The sequence below is a fragment of the Silurus aristotelis genome, assembly GCF_946808225.1.
Source record: "Silurus aristotelis genome assembly, chromosome: 15".
NCBI classification, from domain to species: domain Eukaryota; kingdom Metazoa; phylum Chordata; class Actinopteri; order Siluriformes; family Siluridae; genus Silurus; species Silurus aristotelis.
The window spans coordinates 15,771,388-15,793,387 of record NC_139588.1 but is presented as its reverse complement, the minus strand read 5'-3'; the positions used below and the strand labels follow the sequence as shown (position 1 = coordinate 15,793,387).

Below are 22,000 nucleotides of genomic sequence, written 5' to 3'. Positions count from 1 at the left end.
ATTGCACTCATATTATTGCACAACTATATTAGCATTGCATTCGCGGAAAGCTCAAATATTAATTAAGTAAAATTGTAAAAGTTTTGTTCAAATTTAAAACATCTGATTTTCAATATTTCTCAATATGCTCATATTATTGCACTAACTATTATTGCACGGATTAGTGTATATGTGCTGTTTTTAAAGCAATAAAGTGCTTGAATTTGACTGGGAAATGTTTAAGAACCCTGTCAGTAGTACATAACTTGTTCACAATAATGTTATTTTTATTGTAATATGCACATTTACCAGGTCAGGAGTACTCCATAAATTAAAATCTGTTTTATTTTTTCAGGAACAAATCAAGGTCAGGTACAGCTTCCTGGTTTTTGGACCGCACTATTTGTCTTCAGGAGGACACATCTTCTGATCAGCCTCCGCCGGACGTGCTCGTCCTTAGCCAAGTTAGCTTTCGCAAGCAGCCCACACTTGCACCTTTTCTATAGGCTGCCCGCCTACTTCTTAAATTTTTTCATGGCACTTTCTAAGTCGGCACCAGCTACACCAGTGGACAACCTGCCACAAGCCTGCCCTGCTGCGTGTGGTGCTTTTATCACCGCTAGGGATTCCCATCCCTTCTGCCTTGTCTGCCTGGTGTTTAAACATGCGCAAGAAGCTATCGACCTCCCAGAGAACTATAGCCCGAAAAAGCTCCTGCGTCGCAGGTTCAAAGTAGCCGCTTCACAGTGTGTCAACTTCAAGTTGTCCGCTGCGCACCCCAGGGCCTTTCGCGGTGCAGCTTCCTCAAACTGGGCCGACCTGTGCCTGGCTTCGTTCAAAGATTTATTGCCGGCCGACCACCATTTCCCTGACGGACCGACCAGTTCCGGGGATAAGACCTCCTCGACAGCTCGGATGATAAGGAGCCCATCCCGTCGTCCGTGGTCCCTCAGGCTCCCTATGCCCTGCCTCAATCAGTACTTCTGGAGCTTTATGAACGCGCTGCCGCTCGCCTAAGTATAGAATGGCTGGCTCTCCTGAATGCTTCGGATCAGAAGAGAGACGTGTACGACAGTAAGCTTTTGGGACCTCTTCCCGGCCCTAGAAAGCATCTTCTTCCCATCCTCCCCGCATGTGCAAAACACATAAAGTACTGCTGGGGAGATCCACTCAATCTAAAACATGGTCTTGCAGGGCTTGAGGTTAAGGATATGGCAAGTCTCGGCATGGGTGACCCCCCTGTTATTGAGCCTTCCATCACCAGACACCTTAACCTATCTCAGGGTGGGCTGCTTGCCCCACCCAAGCCTGTCCTACCAGGTAAGATGAATCACTTCTCCGTGTCCATTCATCAGGTTTCGTATAAAGCCTTGGCTCTGTCAATAAGAGCTCTTATAGTCTCTTCGCTGTTGTCTGCGTATCAGGCCAAACTTCTGCTCAATTTGGGACAACAATTGGAGAAAGGGTCACCATCACCCGATCTTTGGAAGGAGATCCTTACAGTTAACAATCTTGTTCTCCGCAATGCCTGTCAAGCTGTCCAAGCGAAAGGGCGCTCTATGGCTTTATCCTCTGTGGGACGCCATTCCCACTATACTGGCAGAACTAACAAACCCTGTGGGAAACCTCTGAGTGCTCTGACCCTGCCTCTCCTTCAATTTAATTGGTTGAATCTTTAACCCAATCATTTTCTTTTATTTTCCTTTCTGCCCTCAGAACTTATTTGAGTAAGTAAAACTCCAATCTGCGTTTTCTCCAGACTTGATGCGCGATCTTTGTTTCATTAGACCAGAGAATTTAGTTTCAAAATGGTGTCTTTTGGCAAACTCCAGGTGGGCTGTCATGTGTCTTTTACTGAAAAGTGGCCACTCTACCATACAGGACTGATTGGTGGAGTGCTGCAGAGTTTATTTTTTTCTGAAAGGTTCTTCTCCCTCTAGAAAAGCCGGAGCTCTTTCAAAGTGACCTTCGGGTTCTCGGTCAGCTCAATGACCGAGAACTCGCTCAGATTGCTTGGAGTGGCCGGGCGGTTGCCGCTCTAGGAAAAGTCCTAGTGGTTCCAAACTTCTTCCATTTACGGGTGATGAAGGCCATTGTGCTCATTGGGACCTTCAATGCTGCAGAAACTTTTCTGTACCCTTCCCCATATTTGTGCCTCAATACAATCTTGTCTCAGAGGTCTACAGACAATTTCTTGGACTTCATGGCTTGGTTTGTGCTCTGACATGCACTGTAAACTGTGGCACCTTATGTGGACAACTGTGTAGCTTTCAAATCATGTATAATCAACTGAATTTACCACAGGTGAACTCCAATCAAGTTGTATCAATGAAAACAAGATGCACCAGAGCTCAATTTTGAGTGTCATGGCAAAGGTTGTAAATACATATGTACTTGTAATTTATATATATATATATATATATATATATATATATATATATATATATAAATAACAGGACAACTCTGAGAATGTCTTTAAGTGGCCCAGACTTGAAACTGAATGAACATCTCTGGAGAGAATTGAAAATGGCTGTAAACCGACACTCCCTATCCAACCTGATGGACCTTGAGAGGTTCTGCAAGGAAGAATGTGAGAAACTGCCCAAATTTAGGCGTGCCAAGCTTGTAGCATCAAACTCAAAAAATTGGTGCTTCAACTAAGTATTGAGCAAAAGCTGGAAATACTTATGTACATGTGATTTATTTAAATATAAATTTGCAAAGATTTCAAACAAACTTCAAGTTCGCTGTCATTATGGGCTATTGTTTATAGAATTTTGAGGAAATTCATTAATCGAATCTATTTAGGAATAAGGCCGTAACATAAAATGTGGAAAGATTGAAGCACTGTGAATACTTTTCAGATGCACTGTATATATTAAATGAGTATTGAGTGTTTGAGTTGATGAACTGTTACAATCTGAACTCAAACACACTCAATACTCGTTCCACTTTATACACATCCGTGTCGTCAGCACCACCCATATGTGTTTACATGTTGTTTTGCACCACTTGATTGCTGCTCTTGCACAAAAATGTGCTCATTTTCAAATACACTCGTAATAGCTCTCTTTTGCTCATTGAAGTGATTATCTTATACAGTAGGTTTACTAGTCAATGCTATTATGTGTTTTATGTATCTGTCCTACACTATCTTGTGTTGTCTGCTGTCACTAGATTTTGCACACAATGCACTTTTTGTGGCTAGGACAACATAATCCTTAGCTGTTTTCTGTATGTAGCACTACCTTGTGTGGTGTGGCTTTATGTTGTTTTATGTAGCATTAAGGTTCTGGAGAAATTTTCTCTCATTTCACTGTGCACTGCATCAGCTTTATATTGCTGAAATAAAAGCTTATTGGCATTTTGTTTATATTATACATGCCAGACAATGCTCTCAACTCAAAATCAGATGTGTTTTTTCAAAAAATAGCACCCACCATCAAATGAGAAAATTGAGAGAATATGCGATTTTTTTCGCATATTCGCAATATGCAAATTAATTAAGTAGGTATTAGGTTGTGCTGCCAGACTCGGGTTTTAAATTATAAATTAAGGGGTCATTCGTATCTTGACCGCTTCACAAATTAAGGTCTACAGTAACGATCTAAACATTTACCCCAAATATTGTGCATAAATGCACTTGCATGATCTCCATTATAAACAGTACACCTGGATTGTAGAGGCCCATCTCTCAAAAATGTATCACTCTCAGTATTAGATGCCATTACTATACAAAATGTGGATTACAAATTGTCCCGTTACAACCAAATAAGTCAAATAGTTCAAGATCAATATATGGTAATAAATTCTATTGGGAAATTGTATTTAACTTTGTACTTGAACTGTGACTTTCTGTACCTTTCTTCTAAGTGTGTATGTGCAGCAAAAAGGCACAGAAACTTAACTTCTAACATTTAACTTTGTTAAACAGTAGAGAATGTTTAAATAGCCAAATCAGTAGGTACAGTTTATCTACAAAGCTTGATTATAAAACTAAGCTGTATTCAGAGTTCAGGGATCCTTCTGTCTGCTCGAGTTGTGAGGAGTATAGGGATGCTCACTTACTGCAGAATAGCAAATAAACATTTTCCTCTTGCTTTTACACATCAAGTCCTGGGTTTTGAGATTTTCCACCACAAACCTAGTCTTACATTTAAACTAAACTTGATACCTTTCACCCTCAAATGAAAAACAACAGATTTAACCAGAAAACAAGTTTATTTGCATTTCAGTTGACTTTACAGCGAATGTCTGGAAGGATGTTGTTTCCACATGGCTCTGGTGTAGTCATCAACATCTTTAATCCAACTGAAGAACACAAAAACATGTACTGTCAAACAAAGCATTAATCCCATACCGCTTATATTACCCAGTAAAAATAAAGTGATTTAAGAATCAGGTAGCTAATCAAAGCTTTTAACATTTCCATGTCAGAAAAACAGAACAAAACGTCAATTGTGGCCTTTTTTGAAAACTTCCATTGGTATTTCATCACAAAAGGAACATTTGATGAGCTCTAAATTAGACTTGGGGTGGAAATAAGTGCTTCAAAACAAAACCAAGGGAAGCAGCAACTTTAAGATGCAACATGAACATGATTGTGAAGTCGGAAAAGTAAGTCAGGTGCCTCCACAAGGCACACAAACAGCATGGAGTAAAAGGAGTACTTGCCTTCACAAAGCCGATGTCTTTTGCGTATTGTCTGAAGCACTGGCGGCACATGTTAAGCCCATATTTGCGGATCAGACCATGTCTGTTTGAGCACACACGGCTGTGGGGAAGATAAAACAAGAGGTTCAGGCTTTTAGAAAATAAAATACATAAACATTATAGAAAGAAATGGCGCTGTAACTCTGACCAGGAACATACACTTCAACATGCATGAAGCCGGACAAACAAATAATCCGCAGATTTCAGCAAACAACTTTAACGAGGTTCTAAATGCGCAACAAAACCCGGATGCATTGACATTTCTTGTTTGTGTAAACACACTAACACCAGATAGAATGCACCTCAGTAGTAATCGGTCAAACCCAAACCAGCCCGAGCCGCCATGTTGGAATGAGCGCAACATCCATGCGGTCTAAACACGCTCCTTTTGTAATGTGATTAAGTCAATGTGGCCTACAGGGAAAACGCTAGAGCAACGAAAACTACTTAAAAATATGTAAAATATCAGATTTACTGACCAGGATCGAGATCCCTGACCGAATTTTCTAGGGTGACTCCAGTAGAGCTGCTGATGGCCCATCTTGTCTCTTTCGCTCGGGATGTCGAAAAGGAAGGAAATGAACTACGCATGCGCGAATAAGACGGTCCTTCTTCTGGGCAATCAATGCTGATTTTACAAACGGGAATGTGATTGCTGCCCCTTTTGGTCATTTCGAATATTGCAGGATTATTTTATAATCGTTCATTTGGTTTTGTTTGTTTGTTTGTTTGTTTGTTTGTTTGTTTGTTTGTTTGTTTGTTTGCCTTTAGTTTAATTCAATTGGTGCTTAACAAAAAAACAAGTTTATTATTTCATGCAGCAAAAGTATTTCAACAATTTGCAGTTGTATTTTCTCAGTTTATCAGTTGTTGTTTTTTTTTTTTTTAATTGATACATGCTATCTAATGACAGCTGTATAATATTATTGATAAATAACTTATGGGTATAATATACCCTTATATATTACTTATGGGTATAATATGGGTATTATACAATTTTTAGCTAAGAATAATTTATTTTAATCCATCTTTTTTCCTAGTTCAGATAGCCCTATAGCTTTATTGTTGTAGTTTAATAGATACTATAAATACAGGTGTTAAAAGTTAGTAAATATTTTAGTACACAGTCCCAGCTATTGCAGTTAAAAATCATCAAAACCAAATAAAAATAATTTAGTGTTCATGTTCTTAGTTTTGGCAAAGTCATTTAGCTTGATGCCAGACAGATGAGGACCGGAAATAGAGGAAAACAGAAAAACTGATCAATTTGAAACGCAACAGAAGGGTGAAGGAAACACTCACTGCGTCCAGTTTACCTTCTTTCTGTATAATTTAATTGTACAGAAATTATTGCACCAAAAGCCCAACAAAAATGACAATTTCGCTATGATATAAATCACATGCTGTTTGAAAAATGTCTATATTTGACCTCTTTTACATCATACATTATTTATTTATTTATTTATTTATTTATTTATTTATTTATTTATTTTTACCTTTTAATTATTTTTAATTATTTTACGCATCTTAGACAGGAGCAGTACCATTTCTTACCACCAGAGGACTCTATTGAGAACGTAAAATATATTTACTAATTAATCCTTAATATAAAATCATACATTTAATACAGTTAAAACGGTTCAATGCTTCAAGTATTTATCTACGTATCATTATAAATACACTGTAGTGTAATGCTGGAACATGTTCAGGTTTGTTAGTTCCAGGAAAATTTAAATGCAACTGTGGTTGTGATTGTGAGGTGTCCACAAATCTTATTTATATTGCATAGCTTTAAATTCCTTTTATTTTTTTTATTAAATATCAAAAACTTAAAAATTGCTTAATGGGAATTACTTGGTTTTCAATAGAGAAACAGTGGTACATAAAAAACACTTGAATTAGACTCTTGAGAGTTCCTCCAGTAGGACAACCAAAGGATGCATAAGGGGAAACTGTTGTATTAAAAAAGGTGTAACCTATACTCTATATAAGCACAGAATTTACACTGATATATTCAAGTATTATTTTTTTTATTCATTTGAAAAGGAGCTCTAATATACTGTAGCTTGAGGCAATGTAATCAAATCACAGCCACACTGGCTGTCATCACATGATATTTCACTTTAAATCTAGATTAGGTTTACTAATAATTATTAAAGGTTAGCTATAAAAGTTAGCTATAATAGTTAGCTATATTAGTAATATTTAGTATACACACACACACACACACACAGACACACACACACACACACACACACACACACACACACACACACACACACACACACACATATATATATATATATATATATATATATATATATATATATATATATATATATATATATATATACATTTATTTATTTATTACTACTTATTCCTTAGTTATCTTAAAATTCCATCTCTCATGTCTTTATTTTATCAAATTTGACAGGTTAAGTTTGAATCCAGGATACAAGTTATTGGTTTCATCGTTAAATATATACAGTATAATATGCATTGATTGTTGGAGACAGACTGTAAAGTATTTGAAATGCAAAGTAACATACTCAGTGTAACATAATAATAACAACATTTTGAATCGATATGTCTAAAGCAGGGGTGTCAAACTCAGGCCCGGTGTAATTATATTTGGCCAGCGAGATCATATCAAATGTGTATTAGAGCTGCCCGCCAGTATATAACGCATACACCGCTAATACTACAAATCCCAGAATGCTTTGTTAGCGCGTTGGCGCGTCAGTCGAGACCGCTGAAAAACTCCGCCTATTCAGTGCTGAATTTACCCGCTGATTTACCGACTTTGAAGCCCAGAAATGCAGATTTGAACTGCTCAGTAATCCGTTTGTGGTTGACGTGGAAAGCGCACCAACCAACCTCCAAATGGAGCTGATTGAACTTCAGTGTAGAGACACGCTCAAGTCAAAGTACGACTCTGTGTGTGCTGCACAGTTTCCATGTTTCCTCCCCGACACACTGCTCCAACTCCGTGTCCAAGCTGCTCAAACACTCTCTATGTTCAGCAGCACATATCTGTTTGTGTAACTGTTCTCTTTAATGAAGATGAACAAAACCCCACTCAGGAGTCTCACTGATGAACATCTGCACTCTATCCTGAGGATTTCCTCAGCTCAGAGTCTAAACCCCAGACATGATGCACATTGGCTTGAACCAAAACTGAGCTTGAATGAATGATGTCTTTATGCACTTTTTCTACTCCAAGGCATGGGCTGTTAATGGTTGAAAGATTGCTTTTTTTGAATAAAGGAAATTATTATTTTTTGGTTGTGTTGTTGGCCTGTGTAAAAAAGATTTACATTATAAAGAAATTAGAAATGCTACAGAAAGAGAGAGAGAGAGACATAATAATGTGTTTTTTATTTACAATTTTATTTCTCATGTGTTTATAATATTAAACTTTGGTTGTTCCAGATTCAATGTTTATGCAAAACTACAGTTTGGTTCCATATGAAAAGGTTCAACATTACACATCTGGAGAGACGGAAAACATGCACAATTGCAGTCAATTTTTCAATAAATATTGAGTTTGGCCCACGACTTCGTCCCAGTTTTTAATTTTGGCCCACTGTGAATTTGAGTTTGACACCCCTGACCTAATGGATCTATTTAATATTGCAACCCTGCAACCTTGGACTTATTTGGTGAATAATATCATTTGCACTGCCTCACTTTTATATACCCTGCACAAAGTGTATAGTTGAAGTCTCTGTCTGTATTAATTACTTTATAATTAAGTTTTATAGTTTTTTTTTTTTGTATTTTACAGCACCACCACAACATGACAAAATCCTTGTACTGTGCATGCAACCAATGACACTTGGCAATAAATGTGATTCTGATTTGGATTAGATTTAAATGTAGAACAATTTGCACTATGTAGGTAAAAGTAATAAAGTACATTTTTGTTAAGATAATATTAATGGAAACCCGTTTTGGCAGTAATGTCATATTAAATGACAATTGCTTGACAAATTCCCCTCACTACACAGGTAGTGCTTTTTCTCTGCCTGTTCTCTGCATTTTCATTTGTGTAACTATGTCAGAAATGTGCTTCTTTGTAACACAAACCCGGAGTTAGAATGCACACACACTCTTTATTTATGCATGGTGATCGTAAAAAGCAAATATTATGGCCACTTTTAAGCTCACTTGCTGCTTTTACATTCACACATGCAAATCTCAGTGCTCTGTACAACTTAATATCAGGTTGTCGCTTAATATAGGTTGCAATACTTCTCTTGCCCTCAAATGCATTCCTCAATTGTCAGTTTAACTAGTTGTAGCTTAATTTTTTCATATGTATAGGTTTTAGTAAAATAATCCGACTGTCCTTTTTGCTGCTCTTTCCCTACTGAACATGTTTACAGTAAAGATATACGGAGCAATCATGAATTATTGATACTTGCATTACTCCGGTTTTTAGCAGCAGATCGTACCCAGATACTTCTATCAAACCGTTTCACTCCAATGGTTCCATATCTATTCATTTACACAGTGCTTATTACTTATATTTATTACTCATTTTGCTAAAAAAAATTATACATTTGATTTTAAAGATCTTAAATAGTCTGTGTTCTTTATTACATGAATTTGCACAAGAAACACACTGAGCTACAGTGAGTGAGCTTTTGTCCCAAGAATAAAGATGGAATTGGGCTCTAAGTGTGATAGAGTGAAAGCATTAACTAATGTTTGTGAGTTGATTTGATATTTTAGTATAAAATCTTAAATACAGTTGAAATCCTAGAATCATATATTTACCTGCCAAGTCGAAGCATTTGATTCATAAGCATAATAAAGCGTGTGCTGGATTTGAACCTTTTAAATAAAAATGTGTATAATAAAAAGTGTAACGTGACGACGATATTCTGCATGGCAATGTGTGGTTATAATAATCAAAACCAAACCAGCCTTATGCTTCTTTAAGAAAACAAAATGGCTCGTCTAGGGAGGAACATTTATTATTTTATTAGCTCACATGTTGTACTTCTATTGAAACTTTTTATAGACCTATTAAGTTTCATTCAGAGGATCTGAGGTGGCTACGACATATATGCAGTAGTCAGCTATTTTATCTGGGTTTGTGTGTGTGTGTGTGTGTGTGTGTGTGTGTGTTTGTTTGTCTTTAAGACTTCATATTTGAGGGTCCATTATGATCAAAGAACAGATTTTAGCCCACAACGTGTCTCATCTGTCTGTCTTTTAGCTATGTTGTGTACATTTGATTGCGTAATCGAACTGTCCTCCTGATTTTTAAACTCATGTTGAACATCTGATAAAGTTCAAAGTCCCCTCTTGACACACCTTGCTTCAACTTAGAATTTTAATGTCTTAATCAAATGGGACCAAAGATATGGGACCAACATATTCCAGATGTTGAATTTTTTTTCACACTTATTCAAATGTCCTGTCGCTGTGTTTGTTAAGTGTTTCAATTAGTGGCTTAGTGTTTTGTAACATCAACTAGTACCCAAAAACTGCAAATACAAAACATTAACTTTCTCTCATTTCTTCACACAAGTTTTACTTGGGTTCCCTCACTGGTTATTACTGATACCACTTTTCTTAATTGTCTGTAGAATGAGAAGCAGTGTTTGAGTTTCTCAAAAATTCAATCCTAAAACAGGAGTGAGAAATGTAACTGGCTTTACATAGCAGACTGAAGATCACACGTCAGCCAGCATTATCTCAGTCATTCTTAAGGCGGGGCTTACACAAGCCAGTGTTATTGACATTGACATGCAACAGGAGAATGAGTGCAAATGAGTCTAAATAAATGCATTTTCATTCTGTAATGTCAGTCACAGATGATTGTTGTTGTATGTGGTGTTTAAATCATATTTCAGGAAGTAAAAAGGGTTACACAGAGAGTGTAGACTTTTTTATACAATTGTTTTATGTTGGTTGGTATATATATAATCTAATGTATCTCCAATATATTCTCAGTGACTCTTGATTATACCATACGGATGCATTTTTGATGGAATTGACAAAGGCAGGAATTAGCCAGAGGGATGAAGAAGTAAAATCACTGTATGATCTGTTCAATCAGTATATGTTCATATATTTTGAATGGATGCCAGACAGTAGGAGCACTCATGGCATGAATTTGTTTTTTGCTCAATTAATATGTAATCTATTGTCAAACAATATTGTCGAATTAATATCACTGACAATACACTGTACTGACTGTTCAATTGAGAATAAGTTAGTGGGGAGACATTTTTTTTCACTGCATTTTCTCCAGGATCCTGGCTGGCTAGACCTGTTTTGTTTTACTATAGCAACTATGCAATTGAACAAACGAAGCTAACGTTCATTTTGGCGAGAGGGTGGGACCAGGAGAGAAGGGGTGGGTGACAACTGTCAAGTCAAGTGGCTTCTATTGTCATTTCTACTACACACAGTGGTACACGGTACACAGTAAAAACGAGACAATGTTCTTTCAGAACCCTGGTGCTACACTAAACAACAACATAGAGCTACAACACAACACAAGCTACGTAAAATGCATAGAGTGCAACCAAGTGCAAACAGTGCAGATGATAAACAGTACAGACAGACAGACAGACAACACAAGACACAAAACCCAAGATAGCGCCGACCAGTAAACCTACTGTATACCATTAAACAGCAAAATTTATCATTCATTAATAAGTAGTAGGGGGTAGTAGAATAGTGTTTAAAGCTCTGATTTAGGTTTTCTGATTAAGGTTGGGGTTTAAAGCTGGGCACTGCCAAGCTACCACTGTTGGGCCCTTAACCCTCCTTGCTCAAGGGATGCTGTATCCTGGCTGACCCTTCACTCTGACCCCAACTTCCTAACAAGTACAGAAATGTACTGTAATGTATGTATGACAAATAAAGGCTCTTATTCTTACTTACTTAAATCAAACCCATAATGTGTTTGCAGACGAATAAAACACTTGGTGATAATATGGAAAGACTCCAGGATGATACTGTGGTGCTTTTTTACCTTTTAAAATGTACATAATGGTGTGTTTTTGTCATGCATTAAATATCTTTTTGTGGTACACAGCCAATTTAAAGAGGTGCTGAATGTGTGATTAGATCCAGCACACTTGTAGCAGCGATGAGCACAACTTTATCTTGTTCTTAAGGCGTGATTTACACATTTGGCTAAAGACGGTACATAAAGTCTTTGTGTTGACTATGTTTTTAGTTCATGTCTGGCTATAATTCTTCTTGGCACCACAACCCTGAATCCTGTAAGTTTTTTTTTTTTACTTGTTATTTTACCTTTGTTATTGGATTCGCTATTGATAAGAATTGGTCAAGACAGTACGAACATGAACACTCTGGCCAGGTTATCCCACCTTCTCATTGATTGTTAACAAAATGCTCTGTAGTGTATCATTTATTCATTCGCTCATTGAAAACAAATCCCAGAAATAGTACTGCACCTAATATATTGGTCCTACAACACCCACTACCATGCTGTTCCAGTGTCAGTCTTACTGCTTTAATGAGTATGATACAACACCCAAATAAGTGAGTGGAGCGACAGGTTGTTGATAGTAATGATGCCACGTGGCAGGAATAATTGAAATAAAATGGCCAGTGGGTGTAGCCATGCTCGGTGTGATCAGGCTCAGTCTGGTGTAACTTCAGGCTAAGTGTGACAAAGCTCAGTGTAAAGCCAGGCAGAGTGTGATTAGGCTCGGTGTGACTATGCTCGTTGTAAAGCCATACTTGGTGTGTGACCTTGCTCGGTGTATCCATGCTTGGTGTAACCATGTTTTTGTAAAGCCATGCTTAGTGTAGAACCAGGCTCAGACTGACCCTGCTCAGTGTAAAGCTATGCTTTGTGTAGAGCCATTCTCGTTGTTACCATAGCCAGTGTAGAGCCATGCTTGGTGTAGAGCCATGCTTGGTGTAGAGCCAGGCTCGGTGTAGAGCCAGGCTCGGTGTAGAGCCAGGCTCAATGTGACCATGCTCGGTGTGAGCATGCTAGATGTAGAGCCATGGTCACACCGAGCCTGGCTCTACACTGTGTATGGTAACACCGAGAATGGCTCTACACCAAGCATAGCTTTACACCAAGCAATGTCAGTCTGAGCTTGGTTCTACATTAAGCATGGCTCTACACCAAGCATAGCTTTACACCAAGCATGGTCGGTGTAGAGCCATGCTTAATGTAGAACCAAGCTCAGACTGACATTGCTTGGTGTAAAGCTATGCTTGGTGTAGAGCCATTCTCGGTGTTACCATACACAGTGTAGAGCCAGGCTCGGTGTGACCATGCTCAATGTGAACATTCTAGGTGTAGAGCCAGGCTCAATGTGACCATGCTCGGTGTGAACATGCTAGATGTAGAGCCAGGCTCGGTGTGACCATGCTTGGTGTAGAGCCAGGCTCAGTGTAGGACCATGCTTGGTGTAGGACCATGCTCAGTGTCGAGCCAGGCTCGGTGTAGGACCATGCTCGGTGTAGAGCCAGGCTCGGTGTAGGACCATACTCGGTGTAGGACCATGCTCGGTGTAGAGCCAGGCTCGGGCCAGGCTCAGTGTAGGTCCATGCTCAGTGTAGGACCATGCTCGGTGTAGGACCATGCTCGGTGTAGAGCCAGGCTCGGTGTAGGACCATGCTCGGTGTAGAGCCAGGCTCGGACCAGGCTCAGTGTAGGTCCATGTTCGGTGTAGGACCATGCTCGGTGTAGGACCATGCTCGGTGTAGGACCATGCTCGGTATAGCCACACTCGGTGTACTGATGGATCAAGTGACCCTCCAGTGTGAATTTGAGCTTGGCTCTGACATCACCGCTGTCATAACACGGAAAGCCGCCTTCTGAGGTGTGATGCATTATGGGAAAGAGATAGTCAGCGGGTACGGCTTTACCAAGCTCATGTCTATGATCCAGCCAGGGTGTATGTTTTATTACCTTCACCGAAGCTGAAGGAACAGGAAGAAGATCGCAGAAATGGACTGAAAATAAACGACCAGCTCCATCTCGCTGCTATGACAGCCGCAGTGCACAAACACGTCAGCTGTAAGTAACACACACACACACACACACGCAAAAGCGGAGGGAGAGGACGTGGACGTGTATGTGTGTGTGTGTGTGTGTGTGTGTGCATAAGTGTGTGTGTCGAAATGCAGAACTGGTTGCGACACATTTTTTTCTCCATGAGACTTGTTCTTCCTGCTTCGTTGCTTCCTGTCTATAGCGTTACCTCGCGGTGCACATCTGCTCACCGAACTACCGAGATGCTAATGATCTCATTAGCTCGCTCGTGTCCCTGTTCACATCGTAATTAAAGAGTAGCCCAAAAAAACAAGAATATCTCGATCTTATTAAATGAATGCACGTTTGCTGTGTTAAACGGAATGGGCGGCTGTGCTGTATAACGTCGGCTTAAATGGCATTCAACCAGTTTAGCACGCTAGCTCGCTAACTTCCTGGTTAGTTTAGGCAGCTGGACTCGACGCTGGTCCTCCGTGAACAGGTCAGTGTGCTCCTCAATCAGCTTCTCTCCACCATATTTAACAAGTCTTAAGCTTTTTTTTTATTTTTCATTTTACTGTGTCTCGTTTTATATATACATTCATACAGTACATGTCAAAAGTTTTGGAAACGCCTTCACCTTCCAATGTTTTTGTTGTACTTTACAGTGCACATTAATGCTGAAGACATTCAAACCATTACAGAACACAAGGAATGATGTAGTAAACAAACTCATGATATGAGGAAAGGTTCTCCAAAAAAATCTTGAGAAGTTGCATGTTGACTGCGTTTCCTTTACACTGCAGTGCAACTCATTCCAGAGCATTTCAACTGTAGATCAGGTGATTGTGGAGACCAGTTCATCTGATTCAGCACTTTATCATTGTCCATATATAAGATATATACAGACATACATACATATATAATGCTAGTGTATGTCGTTGTCGTTAGTGTTTCGCTCACACACATCTGTTGCCTTTGAATCCTTTGGGTCTCAATGCTTTAGGTTTCTGGGTCTGAGTTTTACAGACACCCATATGGGAAGGCAGGAACATTGTAAAATAATTTTTCAACCCCCGGGACAGGTTATGGGTTGTTGCTTTTCAGGCTTTACCTTTCAACACACTAACTTTTTTCAACTGTCGCAGGGTTGAAAAATTATTAAATTTTAAATTATTAAAATTCACGGATAAATTATTAAAATGTATTCACTTTATTACAATGAATTCTTCGCTGTTTCGTATGTAGCTGGTTTTCTAAGTTACTATTATGTTTGTGTATCTCAATCAATGATGGTCGGTCTATAATAAGTTATAATTATATATAATAATATAATTGTCTGTAATAAGTATTGATCTTTGTATTAAGCTCGTCATCAGAGATCATTAATGTGTAACATTCTCATAACGTTTGTAAGAACTCAGTAACTTACCCCTGAAAGCGTTGTTTCTCTCACATGGCACTTTTTAAATATAATCTGTCTTTTTCCAAGCTTCAAAACCAGTACTTGGTTTTATTTTTATTTCCTTATATTCTTCAGCTGTAATGTTTATTTAAATTTATTAACAATTGTGATATCTGTTGCAAAGTTCAATCAGTATAATGCGTTAATTTAACTTCAAAATGTTTAAACAGCTGTTAGTTATGAGTTGGATTAATTTGCTCCCTTGTTTTTGTTAAACTGGGAGAGTAAATCTGGTATCATTGAAATTAAAATAGCCTCTTGTGTTATTTCTGCTCCACAGATTTTAAGATGCAACTATCCTGCCACTGAGCACAATGCCTTGTGGAATTCCTCCTCGGCAACTCTGATATCTCATGGTAGCATTCCAAAATTAGAGACCTTCGGATAAATGTTAATTCTTCGGCAAAAGGATTGCTAGTCAATCTGGAGCACATACTGTTTTTGAACAACAAATCAACCATCCAGGTTTTTTTTTTTTAACAGTCATTGATTTTTAATATCCCACCGGGTGAAAGCTTATCATGAGATTCCGAATTTACAAGAGGAAAGTGGTGATCCTGACTCTGGTGGTCCTAATTTGTGGATTTGCCGTTTGGAGCAGTGGGAAACAGAAAAGAGGAAATCCTGTTTTTCCTAAAGAAGTGGAGGCTGTAAAGAAGAGCAGCAGTAGTAGTCTGGCACAGGTCACAGCGTCAGTAACCCGGAAACCAGGCAATGACACGCTTCCAGAAAAACCAGTTTTACTCAAACCCTCGACAGATAATTCCACTCTGGTGTACCGGGGGATTGTGTTCCAAATCAACTTTGATCAGACCTTAAGGAATGAGGAGAAGTTCAAGTCAAAACGCCAGAAGGACGACCTGGTAGTAGTAATTCAGGTTCACAATCGACCAGAGTACCTGAGGTTGCTTGTAGAAAGCTTGAGAAAGGCAAAAGGCATTGAAAATGTCCTACTTATATTCAGCCATGACTTCTGGTCGCCAGAGATTAACAGTATAGTTTCATCGATCGACTTCTGCCTTGTCCTTCAGATATTCTTTCCTTTTAGCATCCAGCTGTATCCTCAAGAGTTTCCAGGGAATGACCCTAGAGACTGCCCAAGAGACATTTCCAAGAAAGACGCCTTAAAACTCGGCTGCATAAATGCAGAGTACCCTGACTCTTTTGGCCATTACCGTGAGGCGAAATTTTCCCAAACAAAACACCATTGGTGGTGGAAATTACATTTCGTCTGGGAGAGGGTCCGTGCGCTGAAGGATCACAAAGGATTGGTGCTTCTTATCGAGGAGGACCACTACTTAGCCCCAGACTTTTACCATCTTCTCAAGCTGATGACCTCTCTAAAGAAGGAGCAGTGTGCTGACTGTGACATCATTTCCTTAGGGAGTTACGGGCACATCGGTTATGCCAGCAAAGCCAACCGCGTTGAGGTGAAGGTCTGGAAATCCACAGAGCACAACATGGGCATGGCCATGGACAGGGACACATACCAAAAACTCATCCGGTGCACAGAAGCCTTCTGCACCTACGATGATTACAACTGGGACTGGTCCCTTCAGCATCTAACTGTGAACTGTCTGCCCACTTTCTGGAAGGTCATGGTGAGTGAAGCTCCCCGTATCTTTCACGCTGGGGATTGTGGCATGCACCATAAGAAGTCCACATGTATGCCCATTAATCAAAAGAGAAAGGTAGAAAGTATACTTCAGAGCAGCACAAACCAGCTGTTCCCAAAAAATCTGCTCATCACAAAGAGACTGCCTGCATCTGGGGCTGGTGGAGTTGCCCCTCATGTCAAAAATGGAGGATGGGGTGATATCAGGGACCATGAACTCTGCAAGAGCTATCTTCGGTTACAGTGACCTTATATTGTTTTTTGTTTGTTGGTTTGTTTTTCATTTTCTTTTGCATCCTCTAATGAAAGCCTTTACAAATTCTTAATGGACTACTTCTTTATATTGCCTGTTTTGTTGAAATATTCCAAATAAAAAGGTATATGGGATTGGAGTTTGGTGATTTGTTTAAGCACAAGAAAAGAAACTGGTGCTGATTGAACAAATTAGTGAACAAATGAATATCTTTGCAGCTGACTTGTTTAAGAACACAATACGTGGTTAATGGACATACTGCTTAACACATGTAGAAGGCAATTTTGAAAGACAAACATTTACAATAATGGAGGTGAACCTAAATGTATTTTGTCACCTCTTGGGTTCGACATCATCTTTATAACTGCACACCAGCTCATATTTCCATCAAGGCGGCAGATACTTGCATAATTCTGGCCTATTTAAATCCCTTGGCTTTTTCTTGCAACTAAATGAGATCCTTTGAGACACCCTGTCCCATTTCCGTGAGCTACAGCTTAGCCATGTTATAGTTCCTCATGTCCTCGTTGTTCTAGTTATGTGTGAAAAAGGCAGCCAATTAATTTCCAATTAATATGTTATACTACAGTGCTATAGGGTTGATTTTTGTCCCACAGTTGTGAGGACCTAAATAATTAAAACAAAGTTTTCCTACTCCAGTCTGAGCATAGAACCAGAGGGTGGATTGAGTTTTTTTTTTCCTATTAAAACCTTCCAACATTTAAAAGTCCAAATTGCTTCATTGCAGGTTTTGTAGACTGAATGCCGTATGGGGCGAAGGTCAACCCAGTGAGCAAATGTTACCTGTAACATTTACATGCTGAGAATTTTTTTTTTATATATATATATATATATATATCATTGTACAATGAGGATTTTTATTGTTGGCATCTTGTGGTACAATCTGAACAAGAATATTGCATGCAATGTTATTGCAGATTTAATTTGTGTTTTTTATTAGCAGTTCTTAGGCATCTTTTTTTAATGATTTATCTGTTGCCTAGCTCTATGTTTGTCACTGTGGTGGCTAACTGACAAGATTATAATTTGTGTGTGTGTGTGTGTGTGTGTGTGTGTGTGTGTGTGTGTGTGTGTGTGTGTGTGTGTGTGTGGCAGGCACTTACACTTAGTGGGCACATTTGGTGGGTATGATTTAAATAGCTGCATTCACAAGAACAGTTGAGTCACGAACACAGCCTTGTGGGTTGTAACGGATAAAGGGGTGTATTATTACAAGTAGAACTTGCACTATTCTCTGATAAGTAAAAAAGTTTATAGAACAAATTTAACAATTGAAAAATAATTTCAAGGTCAGTATTTATGAAATAATAAATATTTGATAATATTTGGTACAACTAAAACGTTTGAACAATGTTCCTTCACAGTGTTGGTATCGCATCAGTAGGTACACTAGTAATAGTTTGAGTGCGATAATGAAATTCATAATCTTGACGTATTCTGGAAGTTGCTTGTAGGATAAAAGCGTATAAAATGGTAAAGTATATTAAAGGTCATCGCATCACAGATCTCAAGAATAATAGAACAAGAACAGACAAGTCACATCACTGCAATTCCTTTGAGCTTATGGTTAGCGAACACTTTTGGAAATGGAATTTGAGATTTCAATGAGGTAACATGACATTTTTTTTATTGATTCAGTCTGAAATTTAGATAACCAATGTCCTTTTTTTGAACTCAGTTGTTCAGTAGAGCTCTTTGTTATGAATCGTGTGGTTTACTCTTTCAAGGGAATAAACCTCAGAATAAAGAAGTCCACCTGTCTCCATCGATACACAGCAGTCTTAACACGCTTCCTTTATTGGGGTTGCCTTGTCCCCTTTATCCCTTCACATATTCATGCACCAATCACTTAATGGGAACATCTTTACATCTGCTAATCGTGTGCAGCACAAAATGTATGTAATGCTGCTGAGACAAGTCAAGAGCTTCAATTACTGTGCGTATCGTGTATCACAATGGGGGAAAAGTGTCTGAGTGTTTCTGATTTTACTGTTGCTTGGTTGTTGGTGCCTGACAGGCTGGGTGTGAATATCACAGAAACTGCTGACGTCTTGAGATTCTCATGTAAAGCATTAGAATTTGCATAGCTTGGGGGTGTTGGGTGTTGGAGGTGGGAGGTGAGTATCAGGTGCAGGTGAAAATGCTTTGTGGTCAGAAAAGACTGGCCACACTGTTTGGAGTTGGCAGAAAAGCTATGGTAACTTAAATAAGCACACTTTTTTGTTTAAAAGAATGTATATGTATATATTATTTGGCCATGTCAGCCAAAAACAGGAGGCTATAATAGGCCAAATTATAATCTAGACTATTTTTCCCCCCAATCCTTAACTGGCACACTTTAATCTTAAACCTTTGTGTTTCCCAGGTAAAACCATATGAATGTGTTCTCTTTTGCAGTATCAATAGTTTTTTTTGTGTTAATATTATAAACACAAATTAAACTAAGTGTAACTTTTTAAATGTTGAATCGACGATGTGCATAGTGTTAAACACAGATATTTGAGGAAAAAATTAGATATGTAAACTGCTCATTGTTGTGGACATGCTGTATTGGAAAAAAGACACAACAGGCCCTCAGGCATCCTTGGCAATCCAGACAGGTAGGTTAGTATAATTCATTTGAAAGTTTTCTGCCAGAAAAGACGACATACATTTTAGCACAGCAAAAATCTTTCCATATTCTAGATTATAAAAATGTTAAGGTCAGCTATAATACAGCAACCTCGGACTAGAGATTTCAAAGCCATACTCAAGAGCCCAACAGAGGCAGCATTGTTATTAGTTCTCACTGTCCAGTGTTCTGTATTGTTTTATAGAGTTTAATCACACTCTTGATGTCACCCAGATGAGGATGGGTTCCCCTTTTTGAGTCTGGTCCCTATTAAGGTTTCTTCCTCATAACATCTAATTGCCACAGTCGCCACGGTTTGCTCATCAGGGATTAATACACATCGTTCACCTTAACTGTTAAATTCTGTAAAGCTGCTTTGAGACAATGTCTGTTGTGAAAAGCGCTATAGAAATAAACTTGACTTGACTTGATTGTAGTGGTGAGGCTTGAACCCTCAGCCTTGTGATCCGTAACCCAGAGGCTTAACTTTGGCAGCTTTTATAAGATACAGTACAGACCAAAAGTTTGGACACACCTTCTCATTTAAAGTTTTCTTTATTTTCATGACTATAAAAATTGTAGAGTCACACTGATGGCATCAAAACTATGCATTAACACGTGGAATTATATACATAACAAAAAAGTGTGAAACAGCTAAAAATATGTCATATTGTAGGTTCTTCAAAGTAGCCACCTTTTGCTTTGATTACTGCTTTGCACACTCTTGGCATTAGTAGTCACCTGAAATGGTTTTCACTTCACAGGTGTGCCCTGTCAGGTTTAATAGGTGTGATTTCTTGCCTTATAAATGGGGTTGGGACCATCAGTTGTGTTCTGCAGAAGTCAGGTGGATACACAGCTGATAGTCCTACTGAATAGACTGTTAGAATTTGTATTATGGCAAGAAAAAAACAGCTAAGTACAGAAAAACGAGTGGCCATCATTACTTTAAGAAATGAAGGTCAGTCAGTCCGAAAAATTGGGAAAACTTTGAAAGTGTCCCCAAGTGCAGTCACAAAAACCATCAAGCGCTACAAAGAAACTGGCTCACATGCGGACCGCCCCAGGAAAGAAAGACCAAGAGTCACCTCTGCTGCGGAGGATAAGTTCATCCAAGTCACCAGCCTCAGAAATCGCAGGTTAACAGCAGCTCAGATTAGAGACCAGGTCGATGGCACACAGAGTTCTAGCAGCAGACACATCTCTACAACAACTGTTAAGAGGAGACTGTGTGAATCAGGCCTTCATGGTAGAATATCTGCTAGGAAACCACTGCTAAAGAAAGGCAACAAGCAGAAGAGACTTGTTTAGGCTAAAGAACACAAGGAATGGACATTAGACCAGTGGAAATCTGTGCTTTGGTCTGATGAGTCCAAATTTGAGATCTTTGGTTCCAACCACCATGTCTTTGTGCGACGCAGAAAAGGTGAACGGATGGACTCTACATGCCTGGTTCCCACCGTGAAGCATGGCGGCGGAGGTGTGATGGTGTGGGGTGCTTTGCTGGTGACACTGTTGGGGATTTATTCAAAATTGAAGGCATACTGAACCAGCATGGCTACCACAGCATCTGGCAGCGGCATTCTATTCCATCCGGTTTGCGTTTAGTTGGACCATTATTTATTTTTTAACAGGACAATGACCTCAAACACACCTCCAGGCTGTGTAAGGGCTATTTGACCAAGAAGGAGAGTGATGGGGTGCTGCGCCAGATGACCTGGCCTCCACAGTCACCGGACCTGAACCCAATCGAGATGGTTTGGGGTGAGCTGGACTGCAGAGTGAAGGCAAAAGGGCCAACAAGTGCCAAGCATCTCTGGGAACTCCTTCAAGACTGTTGGAAGACCATTTCAGGTGACTACCTCTTGAAGCTCATCAAGAGAATGCCAAGAGTGTGCAAAGCAGTAATCAAAAAAAAAAGGTGGCTACTTTGAAGAACCTACAATATGACATATTTCAGTTGTTTTACACTTTTTTGTTATGTATATAATTCCATATATAATTCCACGTGTTAATTCATAGTTTTGATGCCTTCAGTGTGAATCTACAATTTTCATAGTCATGAAAATAAAGAAAACTCTTTGAATGAGAAGGTGTGTCCAAACTTTTGGTCTGTACTATATACAGTGAGGAAAATAAGTATTTGAACACCCTGCTATTTTGCAAGTTCTGCCACTTCGAAATCATGGAGGGGTCTGAAATTGTCATCGTAGGTGCATGTCCACTGTGAGAGACATAATCTAAAAAAAATATCCAGAAATCACAATGTATGATTTTTTAAACTATTTATTTGTATGATACAGCTGTAAATAAGTATTTGAACACCTGAGAAAGTCAATGTTAATATTTGGTACAGT

At 38.9% G+C, this 22,000-nt stretch overlaps 2 protein-coding genes across 4 annotated transcripts; one reads left to right on the top strand and one right to left on the bottom strand.

Moving 5' to 3' along the window:
• Positions 1-4,181: 4,181 nt before the first annotated feature.
• On the bottom strand, positions 4,182-5,331 carry rps29 (ribosomal protein S29). The gene is made up of 3 exons (XM_083561855.1): positions 5,172-5,331; positions 4,654-4,753; positions 4,182-4,290 (listed from the first exon to the last, which is right to left on the bottom strand). The coding sequence occupies exons 1-3, from the start codon at positions 5,231-5,233 to the stop codon at positions 4,282-4,284; spliced, it is 171 nt and encodes a 56-aa protein (XP_083417981.1). The 5' UTR covers positions 5,234-5,331; the 3' UTR covers positions 4,182-4,281.
• Positions 5,332-13,491: 8,160 nt separating this feature from the next.
• mgat2 (alpha-1,6-mannosyl-glycoprotein 2-beta-N-acetylglucosaminyltransferase) lies at positions 13,492-17,145 on the top strand. Of its 3 annotated transcripts, XM_083562332.1 has the most exons (3): positions 13,789-14,180; positions 14,347-14,520; positions 15,424-17,145. In XM_083562332.1, exon 3 carries the CDS (start codon positions 15,665-15,667, stop codon positions 17,003-17,005), a length of 1,341 nt encoding a protein of 446 aa, XP_083418458.1. In that variant the 5' UTR covers positions 13,789-14,180; positions 14,347-14,520; positions 15,424-15,664; the 3' UTR covers positions 17,006-17,145. The 3 variants fall into 3 exon arrangements, with proteins under 3 accessions (XP_083418456.1, XP_083418457.1, XP_083418458.1); XM_083562330.1 differs by lacking the exons at positions 13,789-14,180; positions 14,347-14,520 and adding an exon at positions 13,492-13,723; XM_083562331.1 differs by lacking the exon at positions 14,347-14,520 and having other exon boundaries at positions 13,748-14,180.
• Positions 17,146-22,000: the final 4,855 nt, after the last annotated feature.

Bases quoted from the DNA above. Each gene is read 5' to 3' on its own strand.
- rps29 (XM_083561855.1), bottom strand. From the start codon at position 5,233: ATGGGCCATCAGCAGCTCTACTGGAGTCACCCTAGAAAATTCGGTCAG. The intron at 4,754-5,171 runs GTCAGTAAATCT...TCTTCCCCACAG, and splicing joins GGTCAGGGATCTCGATCCTG to CCGTGTGTGCTCAAACAGAC.
- mgat2 (XM_083562330.1), top strand. From the start codon at position 15,665: ATGAGATTCCGAATTTACAAGAGGAAAGTGGTGATCCTGACTCTGGTG.